This window comes from Botryllus schlosseri, chromosome 8 (assembly GCF_051294905.1).
Source record: "Botryllus schlosseri isolate E-star chromosome 8, Bs_hap1, whole genome shotgun sequence".
Taxonomy (NCBI): domain Eukaryota; kingdom Metazoa; phylum Chordata; class Ascidiacea; order Stolidobranchia; family Styelidae; genus Botryllus; species Botryllus schlosseri.
In genome coordinates, this window is record NC_137243.1 from 13969201 (window position 1) to 13988053 (window position 18853).

Below are 18853 nucleotides of genomic sequence, written 5' to 3' on the forward strand. Positions count from 1 at the left end.
AAAAGTCGACAATCCGAATTTTGACGTTTTTGAACTGATGGAAATTTCAAATTGGCTGCCTATGGTCATTCCATTTCATATCAACAGCCAAATCCACTGTTGTTGTTCAGAAGAGGTCAAAGTAGCCATTGATGACACACAAAAAGTAGTGCCATTAACATCTACTCAATTACATGTAGAATGTGATCAAGATATGTAACACTTCTTGAAGTAGAAAATGGATGGCCTGAGAAGTAGTCAAGTCTCAAGTGAGTAGTTTAAAGAAGTAGATGAAGACCAGGCTTCACAGACATTTTTTAGTCATTAAGAGTGGATCATCGCGAGATCGGTGTGACAAATACATAATGACTAACTACCACAACAGCCACTTGAATTGATTTTCAGTATTCAGCCTGCACTTTGAACAGGTTTTACGACCATGCACTAGCTCAGTGCTTTTCAACCTGTGTGACGGTTCGCACTAGTGCGAATGAAAAAAATTTCAGTGCGAATGACGAAGGTGGTGCGAATAGTGCGAATGAAAATCCGGATCAAGTGCGAATGACGAAGGTGGTGCGAATGGTGCGAATGAAAATCGTGATTAATTGTTAACTTTTCTAACGTGGAATAATTCGAATAAACCTAATAGGAAATGTAAGATCAGTGTAACATTTGCAGTTGTGACGCAATTGTAAAAACTTAACACGACGCACGACTATAATTGTAGCTCGCATAAGCCGCAGTGAATTAATATTCATGCACTATAATTATTACGTAACCAAAAGCCGGGTTTGGAAGCTGGTGTAGTGGCAGTATAGAGATCTCTACAATCTCTATAGTGGCAGACATACAGTATATCATCCCGTCTCAGCCTGCGACAGGCTGGAAAAATGACATCAAATTGACTTTCTGCTTTCTTTCGCTAAACAATCATCATATTTTCGTAATAACTGTTCAATTAGCGCGAGGCACGCGGATAATTGTAAATACCATCATTACAGACTCACATTTGCAAGTTACTGTAACAACGCAAATTTAACCCTTCAAGGGTTATTACAGTATGGACCGCAAAGGGTATAATTTTGGGTCGACATGGGGCCAGAGCTATCTGGTATGTATGTAAAATTTATTGAATTTATTGCAAAAATTCCTGCGCTTCTTTTTACATATCCAAGATCACTTTGTTGGGTACTGTAGCCAATAACCGAGACAAGCATTAAATATGGCTTTATCATGAGAATTCATGATAAGATTTGTCCGACTGTTTTTTCTTGAAAACATGGTCAAAGACCGTTGGAATGAACTAGTGTATTGGTGTGCAACGAGCGAGGTCAGGCCTATGAGACTCATTCATTTCGAGGCCAACCCCTTTTGCGTCGGGGCACATGACGACGTAAAGTTTTGGCGAACAAACCGCTGATAGAATACGGCGCCAAAAACATAAGCGGCGACAACACCTCGGTCTAAAAATGACCTATGCTGGATGGTCAAACCTTTCGAGATGGATTGGATATGATGCTCCGTTGTCGGCACGGAATAGTCCCGTTCTTGCAATCTGAGTAGACAGTAGTACAACTGCGATACGCAGAGGAATTTAATTCGCCCAAATTTGGAATAGCGTGCGTCAGACATGTTTCGTAGAGCTGTGTTGGGTAGAATTGTGGTGTGCGCGTTCTGTATGTCATACATGCCCGTAAAATCGTAGCATACAACTGTAATATTAAAAATAAATTCCTTTTCATGGGTGAGGCTCGGGTCGCGAGATGCCACAAAAACCCAGATTTTGGTGGTAGTCTAAAAGCTGCTTTACCGTTATTAAACTGCCATGAATTCTCAAGTTAGATAGAGTAGATAGAGTAGCTAGAGTAGAGTAGAACACAAAGTATCGTGAGTTATTAGCTTTTCTCATAAACTTGCCAGACAGAAGTTGGAGCAACGTATCATCAGGTAGCGAACGCTAATGTGCCTACTATATCCTTGATCGTTTTGCACCTTATGTTTCAAAGGCATAAGGCAAAAGCTTCAACACAAACATGTGTGTTTTTCATTCTTTCGACAAACTGGAGCCTCGCGGGACCTTTGTGTCAGTGTCAGCTCTCAAAAACGATTTCTGCCAGCAAGCATTTTTCACTCGCGAAAAATACGCTATATTTTGGATAGGAGTGCGAAACAGATTTTAAGACCTGGCCATCCAAGCACTAGTAGACGTCCTTGTACAAATTCCCAACAACATTGTTTGGCCGAGAACGCTTTAAAGTGAAAGAATTGAAAGCAAAACGAGCCAATTTGTTGCACATCTGAACGACATATTGTTAAGTATAGGCCTATCTTCATCTTCTTTTTGTATAACACTTTTCGATTGGTTTGTGCGAATGAAATTTATTTTACAAAAAAAGTGCGAACGGAGCTCAAAAAGGTTGAAAAGCACTGCACTAGCTTATGCTGGATGGATGCGTATCAATATAATCATCGATAAAGCATAACTGTAACAGTATATGACCACTACAAGGCAATATTTCTTAGATCAAGTGAAGTGTATTGCACTTTGAACAGGTTATACCTTGATTATATAGTTGATGCATGTGTAATTGTGTATTGATAAGAGTTATCAATACAAAAACACTAACCGTCTATGACCTGGTACAACGCCAGATATCGTGGATCAATGGTAGCGTGTTAGTGAACAATTGAGTCTGTGTCGGCTCCAGCCCATTCATCATGTCAAATGGAGCTTGGCATGCTACTGAGAAGATATCTATGCACTAGGTGTTGCCAGACATGGATCAGGAATCCGGTCACTAAATTTATCCGGGCATCACACCCAGAACATGCTTAAAATGGTGCTTGATGCAAGATGACCCTTATTTTATAACACTGGTATTTTCAAAATGATAGCATATATCCAGAAGATTGAAACTGTTGACCTGTACTTTTTGTACTACATCTTGTATACCTTTGTATACTTGGAATAAGTTGAATTCCTAAAATCTAGGCCTAACGCACATTTTGATAACACAAATTCAATTTCACCCGAGATGTACTCACTCTACTTACACCCAACGAGAATTGGGATGGCGAGATATCTCGTGCAATACTATTCTAAAGCTGACATGAATATTACTTACCATCGCAGGAACACATCAGAAGAGATCACGTGTTTGCTCAGCCGGAAGCAGATGACAAGAAAAGTGATTCGGAAATTGAATCCGCACAGGACAGCCGTGAGTAATCATTGTCTCAATTAGGCATCATTGACTTGTATTGTTGTGTCACAATTCATACAATGATGATTGGAACTTCGACATGACGACAACAAGTAGCAGTACGGACTGTCCTGCAACTGAACCTCCGTCACGAACCTCCAAACACAACGAGAATGACACCCCCCCATGTGAAGGAGAGTTTCTCTTGCACGCTACCGACATACCCGCGAGCCTTGAGTCGCCTAGCGGACTATAACTCACCAGGCTACTCAGAACTGGGTTTGTGAACTTTTTCAAAATCCAAAAAGGGGGAGTGTTGTATAGCGAATTAAGAAATTTGCATCACAACGTGCACTGGTGAACACCGCTTGTACATTAACAGCTTGCGCGCTCAGTGACGCAGTTAACCTGGATGATTGCATCAATTACTACAAGACTGACATCTGAATGTTATTAAATATGGATATATTCTCTCTGTATATCAAGATGGCCTGTTCCCCATTACGTCTGCAGTAGGATTGACATAATTCCAGTGGCTTGTAGCTCAAAAGACCGGTTTTTACTGGCAATATCAGTGGCCTGGTGAATTGAATTTTTTTAGTATGCAACAGTTTCTGCATTGCATTTTATCAGGTAAACTTGAAAAACTGAAAGTTGCGTTTTTAAATATGATCCATTCAATGTAAGTATTGGAGCATTGTTTCTTACACATCAGATTTTGTCTGAAATTAATCTTTTGCCTGGGCCTAATCCCAACCCTTTGAGGCGAACGGTTCTATACCAATACCGAGAATGGACAACACCGAGAATGAGAATGGATATTACCGGGAATGGCCAATGTCGAGAATCTAACTTCCCGAGACACACGTTGTCGAGAAATTTATATCTGAGAATCGCCACCGAATGTGCCAACGCCATGATGCACATTGCACATACACACGACCTATACAATGTACATGCATAACTTGCTTGCATTGCATACATTGCATTGTCGGTAATGTCCATTCTAGGTAGTGTCCATTCTCCTCGGTGTACATTCTCGGTAATGGCATTCTCGGTAATGGTTTTCGGCAAAATATCTATGAATGTTAACTATTGTAAGAATATATTTGACGTCTTGATAGGGAAAAATCTGCAGTTTTCGGTGGGTGATGTTGATGGTTTTGTCCTAGGAAGTGTGATCCTGTAAATAGAAGATTATGTTACTGTTGTCAGGGTAACTCGTGTGCTAGTTCTTCCTGGTATTGCTTACGCAAGGACACGTCTCTTTGCAGCGACACCGGATTCGACATGCTCTGACGATGATGAAGACTTTGATGCGAGCAAGGAAATCAGGCAGTCGAAAAAACGAAAGAGGACCAATCCCCCAAGCAAACATGCCAAGATCCCCAAAACTGTCCCGGCGGTCGCGCCCACCAATACCTTTGAAAGGCTGGACACAGTATCCCGAATTACATCGAGCTTGTTTTACAAGTTCCATTGTGAATGGAATGTGCATAGCTTCTCGTATAGATCGGATCCGAGCAAGATAAAGTGTAAACGAAAATTCTTCAGCGCAGCCGAGGCCACGGATCACTTGGTCACTCACCACGCCACGAAATTGATCAACAGCGGCGCTGTGTTGCGGTGCTGCTGGGAAAAGTGCGCACATGGCGAAACGGAGTTTGCAGACGAAGAGGAGTTGAAGCAGCACATCGCACAGCATGCACAAGGTACGAGCAATGTTTTTATGATGCGGCCGTATGGTTACTTTCTGGTTTATATGTGAACATCTTGGGTTGCGGATTCTTGCTGCGGCCGGGTCAGACTTGCTGGTGAAACTGGCAGACGTTCTCAGTAACGAGTAACGAAGTATTCATTCTTTTTCCATGTACTCAATTAGGTTTTAGTTAGGCTACTTTATGTTTACTCAAGGGGTTATAGTTCGGGCTGGGCACAATGATTCGAGTCGAGTAGCAAGAGACAATTTTTTCGAGTACTGAAATTATACGCTCCTCGCCACGGAAAGTTATTGTAACGACGAGAATTAGGGTTTTGATACCATTTTCCACTGTGGAAGCCATGAAACCTTGATTGGCCGTGTCGCAGCATATGAGACATAGTACAAAGCTACGAACGTTACTGGAAATAACACATTTCCGAAGTCATGATCCTCCCCCAACATTGTCACCAAGTGAAATGAAATCGGTAGGGTCAAAATAATATCAAAGTATCATTAATGTGATGGATAACAGGCATTATATTCTTTGTGGTGGCATAAAGGTACATATTTGAACCTTGGCAGTTGATATTACGTCACAATGAGTGATACTCGAATACTCGACTCGAAGCAAAATACGTGATTCAGAATCGAATCACTCAAGTACTCGATTTTGCCCAATGCCCAGCCCTAGTTATAGTAGAGTTACCATATTTTGGGAATCTGGAGGACACTTTTTCAAAATTTTCAGACTTACATTTATATTTATTGTACTTGGTTGACTAAAAAATAGGTTGTCTTTCTGGCTCAACTCCCAAAAGACCCGCAGGACCGTTACTTGAGTACTGATTACCTATATTTCAGTCCAAATTTCTCATACATTTAACCAAAGTTTCAAAAGGAAGGACAAATTCTCAAAAAAGAGGACAATTGGGCGCCCTCCGAAGACACTTTCAATAAAGAGGATAAATCCGTATGGTAACCCTAGTTATAGGCGTTGAAACGTCGTTTTGTGTGGGTATGCGGAGTTTCGTATTGTCACAATCACTCCTTATCAATGATGTCATAGTCGCACTCGACCGGGCTTCATGCCGCTAGTGCACTTGCAGCGTTAAACCAATTATGTGACGTTTTAATATCTGCCCTCCACTCACTGATATAAAGCCACACCGTCAAATTATTATATGGGATCTTATAAAGTCGCGATCATTCAAAAGTGTAATTGTGTTTCACAGGCGCATAGCCAGCTGAAAAATAAGGGGGGGTCGATTTATTTTCGAGTTTACTAATATAGCACCAATTCATTATGGTTACGTACATGCTGCGTAAATGCAGATTATACAATCTCCTCTTGTTGACGAACTTAGGTATATAATAAGCTGCCAATGAGTCCAGAAGTGCTGTCAATTAGCGAGTCTCTGATCTTATGCCAGCAATTATCAACAGATATTACTAGCCTCAGGACATTTGATGTCATTCAGTGTCATTCGTCACTCTTTATTTACAACCACCTATCAATACACTTACTTGCATTGTCTCCAAGCCATAGAGAGATAGGAGCCAAAGCATTCTAGGCCCGAGACGCAATAGTTAGGCCAGTGTGATATCTTTCGTACCAGGCCTATTGCGGATGCGATTGTGTAGGCCAGCGATGATATCGTGCGCATCAGGCCAATGCAGATGCGACTGTGCAGGCCAGCTATGGTGTAGTTATAGTGCTTACCGGGCCATTGCAGATGCGATTCTTCAAGCCTGCGGAAAAAAGTGAGGGGTCAGTAATTTCAGTGCGTAATGTACTCTATTTGAAAATTATTTCGCCATCCTTTTAACGTGGCTATTTCAATGAAGTGGACTAATTTCCAGCTAATACGCGTCATGTCTTTTTTTCGTTTACTGGTGATGTCTTCTTTCAAACTCCACCATAGGCCTGTGTCAAGATCAAAACAAATCGAAAAAACACCCCTGCCTCTTCAGGCATACCTGGAACACTATTTTTGGTCATGACCGTGTGACGAAATTGGTCACAGTAAATAGGCCTACTATTATTTCAAAAATGTCCGAAATTTCAATTTGACTGACCTCGGCTTCTACTGGTTGGAATTGAGTCAAATTTGGTGTGCAACGTTTTTTTAGGTAACCTGATGATTTGACAACGAAGCCGATAAAATTTGAAAAAATTATTTTTTTTGAACACCCCTAATGTACAGTGTACAACGTACATACACCTCCATGCCTTTCTAGTAGCATTTTAGATGAGAGAGTAGCACCCATATTTTCTGCACCTGATGCTTCAAGAAGTGTTACCCGGTTTCCTTTTCAGAGGGGTCCAGGACCACCTTGCCAGACACCGCGCCGTCTGTACCGTCGAGCAGTAGCGCACCAAAGCCGACGCCGGTCAGTGACCCTGCACCCGTGAACAAAGCAAAGAAAAAATCGGGCATCACATGGTATACCGCGCCACTGCACGCGTTGCTATTATGCGACGTGCAGCCCGCGCACGGTGGTCAAAAGTGTGGCGGCACGTGTTACTGCTGCCGATTTCACGAGATGAAGAACAAGCTCGAAAACCCGTCCAAGTCGGAGATAGCAAAAGAATTCAGCGACGTCATCGGGAAGTTTGAAGGGTACAAAGATAACGCTTTTAAATTCCTGTCTTGCTTCGTAGCTCTCGCTGTGGAGCACGAAGAGGCCAACCATGATGGCGATGCATTGAAAAACGCATTTTGGGTAGATGACGTCAGAAACGCTGATCTGACGTGTAAGAAGCACACTGACAAGAGTCTGATCAGCGTGTTCCCGACTCTGTACAAAAACTGCAAAATCTGCACGCACAACTCAACAGGGTGGCCGGGCCCCAAGAAAAGGAACTTGATTATAGCTTTGGACCGGTCGTCGAGGACGCACATCGATGAGATTATATTCGTGAAAGGGCGCGAGTATCAGCTGCGAACTGTCTTATGCGTGGGCGCCAAAACTGGGAATTACTATCTCCATAGTTATGACACGGACGACGAGTGGGCCACGTACCGCGGAGACAGTTTGGTCATGACGAAACCCGGCAAAGTGCTAAAGGATAAGGGCGCGATCGCGGTTTTTTACGTCAGCAACGAGAAAGCGGAGGTGTCGTCGGACTGCGACTTGAGTGTCTCGGGTGCTACCGTCATGGTCAAAGATCCCGTCGATGCTATTGAAGCGAAACCGAGCTTGGAAATGAAACCGAGCGTGGAAATGAAACCGAGCGTGGAGCCGCTGTCAAACGGGCATTTTCCGCCATCCGATCTTACGCAGGACGAGGACTACGGTATCTGCGACCGCAGTGGCGGAGATTTCGACCCACAGTTTGCGTCACGCAAACTGAAAAACTTCAACGGCGTGACTTCGTGCATCAACGCAGCGCTGCAAGCGCTGCTGACCACCACGCTGTCGACCATACGGAAGAAAATCTGCCAGTTGAAAGCAAACTGCTGTCTGTGCCACGTGCTATCGGTGGCGCAACGCGTCTACCACTATAGGGTGGAGAAAGTCGTGGACCCGTACGAGTTGGAGTTGAATAAAGGCAGGTTAGGGGTGCCGGAGACCTCCGAGGGTAGCCCGGTCGATTATCTCAAGCGGTTGATTGGAATACTTGTCGGCGACGAAGAGTTACACCACTCGTCCAGCGAAGCGAAGTACAAGTTCATGATACGTTTTCAAAAATCATGCGTGTGCACTGAGAGCTGTGAGGCGTACCATTGGGCCGTGAAGCCGACAAAGCCTTACGAGAGCCTGTATGATCTCATGATGGACCACACACAGCGTTGCCTGCAATGCGGACACGTGGCCGACTCCCAGCCCGTTCAGATGCCGGAAAATCTGATCATCACTGTCGAGAGCAGTTTGCTTGAGTCCAGGCTGCGTTACCCGGAGGAATTGTCGACTCGCCACGGCCGCTATTTTCTGTCGGCCGTTGTCGTGGCGGCAGGCTCGCCACTGCATTACTCGGCGTATTGCCGGGCGTTTGGTTTGTGGATGCATTACGACGATGAGGATGCCCGGAAAGTGTCTTGCGGCGACGTGATCTACCAAGGCGCGGAGGTTTGCCTGTTGGTTTACGTCACAAAGGAGGTGACTGCAGGAGATATACGGGTAGCGTTGGATAAAGCGAAAGAGCTCAACTTGACCAAGGCGCACGTTAAAGTGAAGGAGGAGAGATATACTTAAGACGTCGGTGTCTGTGCATCGGACTGAGTGTGTACAGAGTGCAGCACCGTTGACCAGGAAGCTTTGAGACTTGCGTGATGCATGAATGAATTGCTTTACTTTTCTTTTGAAATTTTGAGCAATCGCTACTTCGCAATGTAATCCTTAACGAAGGGGCTCTTAATGTGGGTTCTGGTGACTAGTTTCAAGTCTGAAATTTAGCTACGAAACTTCGTTGTCATTATTTATGAGATATGTCCTTATTTTTGATTTATGCCTTCATGTTGTCGTGTTGTCGGTGCTCACCACAGGTCGCAGTAACCTTATGGGCAATACAAGCATTTTGCACTCCATTCGATACCTGGCAATGTTGTCCTTAACAAAGGGGTTCTTAACATGGGTCCCGCTGAATTGTTTTAAGGCGTAACTGAAAGGCCAATGTTGAAACTACAGCTGTAAAACTATATTTTACTTATTTCTGAGATCTGTCCATATTTTTGACTTTTGTCCTCAATTTGTCATATTTTCACGCAGGTCGCAATAGCCGCACGGACGACACACACACTAATCATTGCCGTAATCCAAGTGGTAATCAGAGCATGTGTTCCTTGTAACACCCGATTTTATGTAATTGCATATTTTCTCGCAATTTTATTGTATTTTGTACAGTACTGGAAATTCTAGGCTGGCGCCTCGCTTTGTTGCATTTACTCATTCTGCAACGTTTCTTGCCGTGTATCCCGCTTCTTGACACTTTTTAGCATTATCGATTGCGTATTGAAAACCTCAATGAACTTGATTTTATGAAGTGGTAGCGGAGCCATGATGTCGTGACGTCTTCATTGGTTTTGTCCCGTTCGTTTTGCATGACAATTTTCTGACGCTAATGGGGCTGTTTTTTCGTGATACATTTTCTTGCCAAACAGGGCATGGCCACGCTGTTCTGGTAGCATGTTGATTCAGAAGCCTTCTGGCATGTTTCTTAGTTCTGGCTAATTGTTACTAAGCAGCGTTAGAGCGTTAGGTGGTGAGTGAATATTCAATATGTGTAATCGATACTGCCATATTTATGTTGTTACCGTCTCTGTTATACTGTGCACGATTCTCGCTGCAGTTTTTAATCAAAAACGAGCAGACAATTTGCAGTTAGCTTGCCTTTACGATACTGCTATGTAACGTCTGCTCCAATTTCAGAAATTGATAACATACGATAGTGTTTAATCGTGTAAGGAGATGAAGCCGAATACTCTTCTGGCCGGACGTAGAAACACTGGTAAGCTGGAGTATTTGATTGTGTTGATACACAAGTCATAAACAAACATGCCTATTGCCTACCTTGCTTTATTGATAATATGAATAGATATAGGCCTACACAAAAGATTAGCATCTGTAAAGCATTGTTTCGATCACTTGGGTCTGAATTGACTATTAGTTCTAATGACTCGAGTCAAGTAGCAAATTCGAGTTTTTCGAGTACTAAAATGTCATACTGCTTGCCACTGGGAGTTAATGTATCGATAAGAATTATAGTTTCGATACTATTTTCCACTGCAGAATGCTTTAAACCTCTATTGGGGGCATCACAGTATACAAAATATGTACAAAGCTACACAAGTTAGTGAAATGACATATCTGCGAAGTCATGATCAAACCACAATGTTGTCTCAAAGTGAAATGCAATGGTCGAAAAATACCAAATAATCTTTAATGGGATATATAAATGGCATTATATTCTTTGTGGTCGCATAAAAGGCGCATACCGTATTTGAACTTTCCACTTCATTCATGCTGTTGTGACATCATAATCAGCAATACTCAACTCTAACTCTAATACTCGATTCAGTATCGCATCACTCCGGTACTCGGTTTTGCCCACCGCTAACCGCCCACCGCTAACCACCAATGAATAGCAAGAAACAAAATTTAATTTGATAGATTCAACTGTTGCTGCTGAGGCTTGTCTCTGCGGCTCAACATTATCCGCGGTACATTGAAGACCATGTACGCTTGCACAGGTCCGATTGGACAATTCCAGTTCTAGGACTCTACGGCCATTAAGGCGCGAGAAATCCAGGATTGTAATGACTCGAGTCATGACTCGACTCACGATTTTCGGATGACTCTACTCGAGTCATTTTCTCAAAATACGGAAATGACTCGACTCGACATTGACTCGACTTGGACTCGAGTCATTGCGCATGACTCGAAGCAAGTCATTGACTCGAGATTCAGACGGCCAAGACCGACATTTCATTGTAATTTCGAAGCCAAAACACTATTGGGATTTCGTTTGTTGGTACTGGTGCTTGAAAATGCGACCAGAAACTGCTAAAAGTGAGGAAAATTGATATATTATAAATGCGAACCATTCAATATCACCAAACAGAGTTAAAAAAAGGGTTTAGGAAGACTTTAACTGGAAACTGAGCAGTCAACACAATGACTTGGACTCGGACTCTAGTCATAATACCATGACTCGGACTCGATCCTCTGTTCGCTGACTTGGACTCGGACTTGACTCGGTGGGAATTGAAAATGACTCGACTTGACTCGAGTCAAAAATATAAAAGTGAGATTGACTTGTGACTCGGAGCCTTGTGACTTGGTTACAACCCTGGAGAAATCTTACTTTTATGTCAAGGCAGGGATCGCGCTTATTCTTTTCTACGTGGTTCGAATCAAGGTGCCACTTAGCAGCTGGGCGTTATGGCCGCAATAAAGGGTTTTCCTAAAAAACACAGTGGCAAACATTCTCCGTGTTCAATTGGAATGAATTATACTTCATGTATCCTCTATTATACTATCGTTTTGATACGTGGGTTAAATTTTATCCTGGTCACTATATTCATGAATCGCTCTGCTAGCCCTAGTAGTCGCTTCATTTTCTTTGTACTGAATCTGTTGTGATGTACAATTGCAGTAATTGCACAATGGAAGTAATTATTGCATCGTACCACTTGAAAAGAGCTCTTGCATACCACAGTTTGAGAACCACTGCTGTAGGGAAAGAACATAATTTTCTCTTGAGCATATTCATCGCTGGACACTAGACGATTTTGTGCAACTGTTCCGTTGTTCAGGTATAAGAAGCAAGCCTACGGACGATGCTGGACAAACCTTCGAATGTAAATGGACTTTAGACGGGAGAGGGACAACAAAATGCAATCAGAGATTTTCATCATTCGAAGTTCTGTTGAGTCACGCCGCTGAACATGCCGCTCGTGATCCGAAAGGGTTGTCATGCAGGTGGGCGCGATGCGTCAATCAAAAGGGCATTGTTTACCCGTCGACGGATGCAATTCAGGTACGGTTATGTCATTGATGTTTTCATCAAACGGCAACATTTATCGTGCCCCGAGGTTGGACCTATGTCACAAGTCACAATATAATGTGACCATGCGATAACTTAAGCCGATGCTTGCACGCTTTTCATATTGTTCTGGCAATTTTTATAACGACCCAGCATTTTTACTAAAACGCACAAGGCACGAATGAAATGGGTTAAGATGTAGAATTCGCATAAAGTTATTAGGAAGTGTTTGCACGCTCGCAGCAATCAACTTTGTGTGGCAATTGACATGAACATTGGAAGAGCTTGCAGCCATATGGTGTTCGTTTGATAAATTTTCCAGAAGTTGAATGCTATTTTGCTGTCACTAATTTTGCGCTCGGTATAAAGCAGAGCTTTAAACTTCCCAGAAACACATCAAGACTCACATATCTGCTCAGTTGGACGAAGATGTCGAGGAAAAGAATTCGGAAGGGTCATCAGACGAATATAAGCAAGACAGCAGTGAGTATGGTTCCTTTTAAAAAGTTATCATAGTTCTGTATATAGTTCATTGGTTGTCAACCGTCCGGTTTGCAGACTGGTCAATTTACCTACTTTTTGGCGGGTGCCTTTATTTTGTGCTGGGAAACTTATGAAACTTATGGAAACTTATGAAACTTATGAAAACTTATGAGACTTATGAAACTTATGAAAACTTATGAAACTTATGAAAACTTATGAGACTTATGAAAACTTATGAAACTTATGGAAACTTATGAAAAGTTCTGAAAACTTATGAAACTTATGAAACTTATGGAAACTTATGAAACTAACGGAAACTTATGTAACATATGAATATTATGGAAACTTATGAAACTTATAAAACATGAGGTAAATTAATTCAGATTCGAATTTTATTGTGAGACCATTGTCTCGGTATTCGATTCCAAGTAGGGATTTTTAAATCGTGATTGCTGTAATGGCAATCCAGATTTACATAGACCAGGTGTCAAAATTTTCAACCTCGCGGCACCCTCTGTAAATGGAAAATAGTCAGCGGCACCCTAGCACAGTGGTTATCCACCTTTTTTGGCTAACAGCACACTGTAAACTACCGGAAGATTTGAGAGCACCGATCGACACACGGAGGTGATCTCTGACGAAGCTATTTTACCTATTCGGTGACCGCGAGTAGGCTTTGCCTTCTTGTACTATACGCATAACCATGCGGTAACTAAGTTTATAAACTTGAACATCGACGACACTTCATTTCTTGATGGTAATTAGGAAGGCAATGAGGTTTTGAAATCCGCATAGTCTCACAGGCGCCAGTATGTCTGCGATCAATCAACGCATCGTAGAAAACTGGATTAACCCTTCTCGGCACGCGATACGTCTGGTAAACCGAGTTCGCTTGGATATCAGTTGTCGGCATGACAGAAATTTTATTTTTACAAATAAACTTCACATCGAGATCGACGGATTATAATTTAGATTATTGATCGTTTTCTTCAGACTACAATTATTTTAAGCATAATTTCAAAGGCATACTATAGTGTGGCTCGGCACCATGGATAGTGAACAATGAGTAAACCAACGTTGAAAACGTCTGGGTATGCAATGTTCTACTTTGCAATTGCATATGTTTGCTGCGCCGAGGTTCGAGATTCACGTATTATTGCTACCTGATGTATTTCGCTGGTGGGAGGGGCAAGGTATCGACAAGTGAGTCGTAACGCATCCACGCTCGTGATCTTTTATTATAATGTTCGACAAGAAGAATGCTTAGCGTGGATTATACTTTACTAGTTCCCCTTTAGTTCGCTGAATATATTCACAACTCCACCGCTGCAAAACGAATAGGTTGTGAATTCGAGTCAGGCTGAGGTCGACTCCAGCATTCCTACCCAAGTGTTTTGGGTTTATGTAGGCGTGGACTCGTCGTACGATCCGAGTAAGCGGTGTCTTGCGACGGCCCCGAACCATAATAGTCGGCGTATGAGGAACCATAATAAGGAATACCACTAGCCTGGTGTAAAATAACCAGACCACAGTAGTCGAAACATCATCAATACCAACCTACTACGTCAGTGTGACCATTGACTAGTGTGTGTGACTGGTGTCTCTTACGCTGATTTTGCAATTCACATATATAGATACATTTGTACGTGTACTTGAGGTAGAATCGCAACGTCACCAGAGAGTTAACAATTAGTTATCAAAGCACCTCATTGCAATGTCCCCTCCCTTCAGATTTGTGCAAAATTTGCAACTTACCCCCCGCGCGGCAGTAATCGTAGCGAGCAGACAGGTGTCATCAGATAGGCTACCCCTGATTCCGACATAATTGTCTACTTAGGCAGGGGTTCTCAACTTCTCTTGTGTAACGGGCCGCATTTTATCAGCAAAAGACGCTGCGGGCCGCAGAACAATATTACCGTGTATTTGTGGGCTACAATTAAATTTAGGCTACTGTAGCGTATTTACCACTCGTATATGGGCATTTAGTACATTTTTATGCATTATAAAGCATCAATCATAGGCGCCGAACCAGGGTATGCAAGGTATGCCACGCATACCTAGACATTTTCTCAGGCATGCGGCATACCTAGAATTCGGTTTGGCATGTATCGGCATAAACCCCCGATTGTGTTATTTAGAACAAATCGCAATGTATTGCCGTTTAGACATTACCTGCTGCTGCTAGGTGAGCGAGGTAACCCGTTGCGCGAGGCCAATTAGCGAAAAGCGTGTTGCCAATTAGCGATATCCGTCTGTGCACAATGTAACGCGACGCCATTTGCATTGGCGCGCACGATATCATCGCTTGCCTACACAATCGCATCTGCAACAGGCCTGGTACGAAAGATATCATCGCTGGCCTACCGTCGCGTCTCGAGCCTAGCATACGTTGGCTCCCATCTCTCGATGGCTTGGAGACAATGCCGTTAGGTATAAGGTGTAGGCTATGCTGATTAGCGATTAGCGCCAGACTGAATGACATCGAATGTCCGCTGACATGTTCGATTGTGCGTGCGCCGTGCATGCGTAATTGAATTCCGGTAATACTTAAGCCTTGAGAAACATCTTCTGGTGGTTATGTTTGAGTTGTAAAAGACGAGAAAGGTTTGAACAACCTGAAATCGGTGCCATTATAGAACAGATTCAATAACAACTCGGACATTTTGCCTGCGGAAATCGTCGCCGAGGTTACGTAATACGCGTTGATAAGCGGCATATTAAATTGTTCGCTAGCGATCACGCTAATTGACAGCGCTTCCCGACTCGCTGACAATTAACACGAGGAGATTGTATAATCGGCATTTACGCATGTACTTAACCCTCATGAATCGATGCATATTAACCCTAATTAGCAATTCCGTCACATTATGGCGTCATTCCTTTGTGACGTCATCGAACCTGCATACCTAAGGAAAAATAGCGTTTGGCGCCTATGGCATCAATCGACAGGGTTCGTAAGTTTGCAGCTGCTGCTTATTGTGAGAATATGTATCTTCTAGCGGCGCAATTAAATCCCTTCATGGAGCGTGCATTGCATTCATTGCCGAGTCGGTATATGCAACTTAAAACCCTTCCACCAGAGAACCGAACTCTCTGTTTCAATGCTTGAGTGAGCATGAGCAATTATAAAATTACGGTAAATTTTGCGTTACAGAGGCCATTATCACATTGAGCTCTGAGTGAGATGAGAGGAAGTCTGGCGTTCGGGGCCATTTCTGAGAAAACCAATCAACCATTCTCCATTCCTTCAATGCCTGGGGCCCTACATCAACAGTTACAGAGTTAACTTTGTCAAGTTGATATTTTTCGCTGGCCCCCTGCCCAACCAGCATTTCCTCTGCATATATGTCCGCTCTGATAAAATTCAACCAGATAATTAGTTATGCAATGTCGGTGGATTTGTCCGAGGTTGGGTTAAAGCAGTCAACGCGGCAACGTGTTTCAGAACATGCGACCGACTGACATTGACGTAACTCGTCTGGACACGATTGAATCAGACGACTGTATCTTCGAAATTTGTCAGGTGATATTGTCTTTGCTGCTAAGTTCCGGAAACAGCAAATATTCGCACAGTATGTTAAGGTCTTATTGAAATCTCACCTTCTGTAGTAGATTTCTAGGATTTAGCGATATTCCAAGTAATTTTGAATGATGCGTCTATAACGTTGTCGGCAATCTCAACAACCGTTCGCAGTGAGTCAAACACTCTTTAAAATTGCAGGCCAACTACGTAGCGGGATTCTCTTGAACCTGAGTCCAGCAGAATACCGATTCAAAACAATAACAATCTGAAGTCGAGCATGTATCAAGAAACGAGAGCACATTAAAGCAGTGGTTCTCAAACTTTTTCAGACACCCCCCCTTTTTGATAGAGAATAATTTCGTGCCCCCTTATCGTCATATAACAAAATGCAACCAGAATGCTACAAACGGCTAGTTTGATGGCATGGAAGGTTATGACTGTTGATGAGGGAATTCTCAAATATGAAATTCGGACTATACACAGAGAAATAGCTACGAACTGAAGACAAATTGCGCGCAGCGCGAAAACTTTTTTCAGTTGACCGCAGCGTCGCACCACTTTCAGATGCTTTCACGCTCCTGAGGGGCGCGCCTCCCAGTTTGAGAACCACTGCATTCAAAAATTAGTAATCAAACGAAACAGGGACGGTGCGATAAAAGAGCCAAGTATCTAAATTAATTTGTTACAATACCGTGTCAGCAATAATTATGTTTATAATGAAAGATGTCGCGGGCAGCAAAATAATCGTCTGCGGGTTGAGAACCCCTGACTTCGAGCGAAATGCTGGTAATCTCTAATTGATTTCTGATATTTTTCAATGCCTTACAATTTTGAATCTAATCTACTTCTGGTTTTCCGGAAAATATAATTGAACTGTATAGTCCGAAACGAACCGAGGTTGCTGTACGGACATTTGCCATTCTCGTGCTTATAACAAAGAGCTCTGACTTGTTATGTTATGAACTGAACTATCTCAATTTCCACAACTGGTCGTGAAAATTTTCCGAGTTATCCAACTTCACACTGACAACGCCCACGGTTTTCACTTGGCATTCGAAATAAATTTAGGCAAAGTAAAGGTGAATGAGTCCAATATAATTCACGGTAATAAATTTTCTTTCCAGTCAGGTTTATGTTATAAGATGAAGCGGGTGTATGCATACTGAATTCTCACTATTGCGCTATGAAATAGGCTAAGTAGCATTGGTGTGCGGGATGCCATGCATTCATATCGAACATCGACACAGCACATATGCGATGACAACAAGGTACGACATATCTAGACGGTTTCAACTAAAAATGATTGATTATTTATTGGCTTGTATTCATTATGTCATTGCGATTGTTGCTTTACAATGTTCTTTTCAATTCTCTACTAGCTACTGACGATTACCCCTGACGTGTTTCAGCCGAAAATAATCGGGTTCATTTCAATAGGAACATATTCTTAAATTGTATGTTGAACGGCTCTTCATCCAATAGCTCTTTATCTTCATAGGTTTCCATAAGTTTCCATAAGTTTCATAAGTTTCCATAAGTTTCATAAGTCTCATAAGTTTTCATAAGTTTCCATAAGTTTCATAAGTTTCCATAAGTCTCATAAGTTTTCATAAGTTTCATAAGTTTCCATAAGTCTCATAAGTTTTCATAAGTTTCATAAGTTTCATAAGTTTTCATAAGTTTCATAAGTTTTCATAAGTTTCATAAGTTTCCTAGCACAAAATAAAGGCACCCCTTTTTGGCCGGTCCACCAAATGTGTTTTGATTCATTTTAGACTCAATTACAAAACGTTAGAGGTTGAAGTCCTTCTATTAATTAGAGAGAAATAATAGGATGCACCAAACTTAAGAAGGACTGATTTAGAACATTTTCTGACGTGATATAGAGTCCATGGTCTACTGTCGACTTATGATACGTCACAATGCTACAACTATTGTACCAAGCCATAATCTGCAACTCATCGACGACCAGAAATGTGTGAAAGCTGGAAAGACTTCTTAAACAAATATGTCAAATATATATCAAAAAGATAATAGCAATTTTCGTTGTGATTACATTTCTGATTGAATGTTCCCACCCACAAGATTTGTTTTGAAACTGTACTGAAAGGATTAAGAGCCATTGATCTATTTTACTTCTATATCCATTCTTGGAGATAGCGATTGTAGAATATGGTATCTTGCTGACATTACAGACAAACTATGTGTTGAAATGGATGATTTCCCTATTACTTGAGACATTGTTAAACTATTGTATATATTGTACAATGTAGGCCTACATACTGGTTTAAATCTTCAATAGTTAACCATTAGTCTCCCAGCAGAGTGGCAGTGACTCATTTTCAAAGCGTTCCGGTTTATCGGGAACGTGGGTAATGTAATGCCTATTGGTTTTCAACTGACTCCTCATGATATGATAAGTTGCTTGCTGTATGAGCAGGTCCATGACTGGTATTATCATTTATCAAGTATAAGAA

General features: G+C 42.2%; 2 protein-coding genes across 4 annotated transcripts in view; both read left to right on the top strand.

Moving 5' to 3' along the window:
* LOC145444219 (uncharacterized) overlaps nucleotides 1-10257 on the top strand; it is a 166698-nt gene extending 156441 nt beyond the window's left edge. For both annotated transcript variants that reach the window (XM_080322162.1, XM_080322161.1), the window contains 3 exons: nucleotides 3113-3200; nucleotides 4457-4894; nucleotides 7202-10257. In XM_080322162.1, the coding sequence (XP_080178288.1) occupies nucleotides 3113-3200; nucleotides 4457-4894; nucleotides 7202-9081 (2406 nt within the window). In that variant the 3' untranslated portion in view covers nucleotides 9082-10257. The remainder of the gene's footprint in view (nucleotides 1-3112; nucleotides 3201-4456; nucleotides 4895-7201) is intronic.
* The window catches only part of LOC145444220 (uncharacterized), a 38284-nt gene that overhangs the window by 10128 nt on the left and 9303 nt on the right, over nucleotides 1-18853 (top strand). The window contains exons 1-3 of one of the 2 annotated variants that reach the window (XM_080322163.1): nucleotides 10203-10333; nucleotides 12141-12364; nucleotides 12760-12853. The exons of the other annotated variant lie outside the window; for it this stretch is intronic. Of the exons in view, the coding sequence (XP_080178289.1) occupies nucleotides 10294-10333; nucleotides 12141-12364; nucleotides 12760-12853 (358 nt within the window). The 5' untranslated portion in view covers nucleotides 10203-10293. Of the gene's footprint in view, nucleotides 1-10202; nucleotides 10334-12140; nucleotides 12365-12759; nucleotides 12854-18853 lie in introns of those variants that run through there. 2 annotated transcript variants of the gene reach the window in all.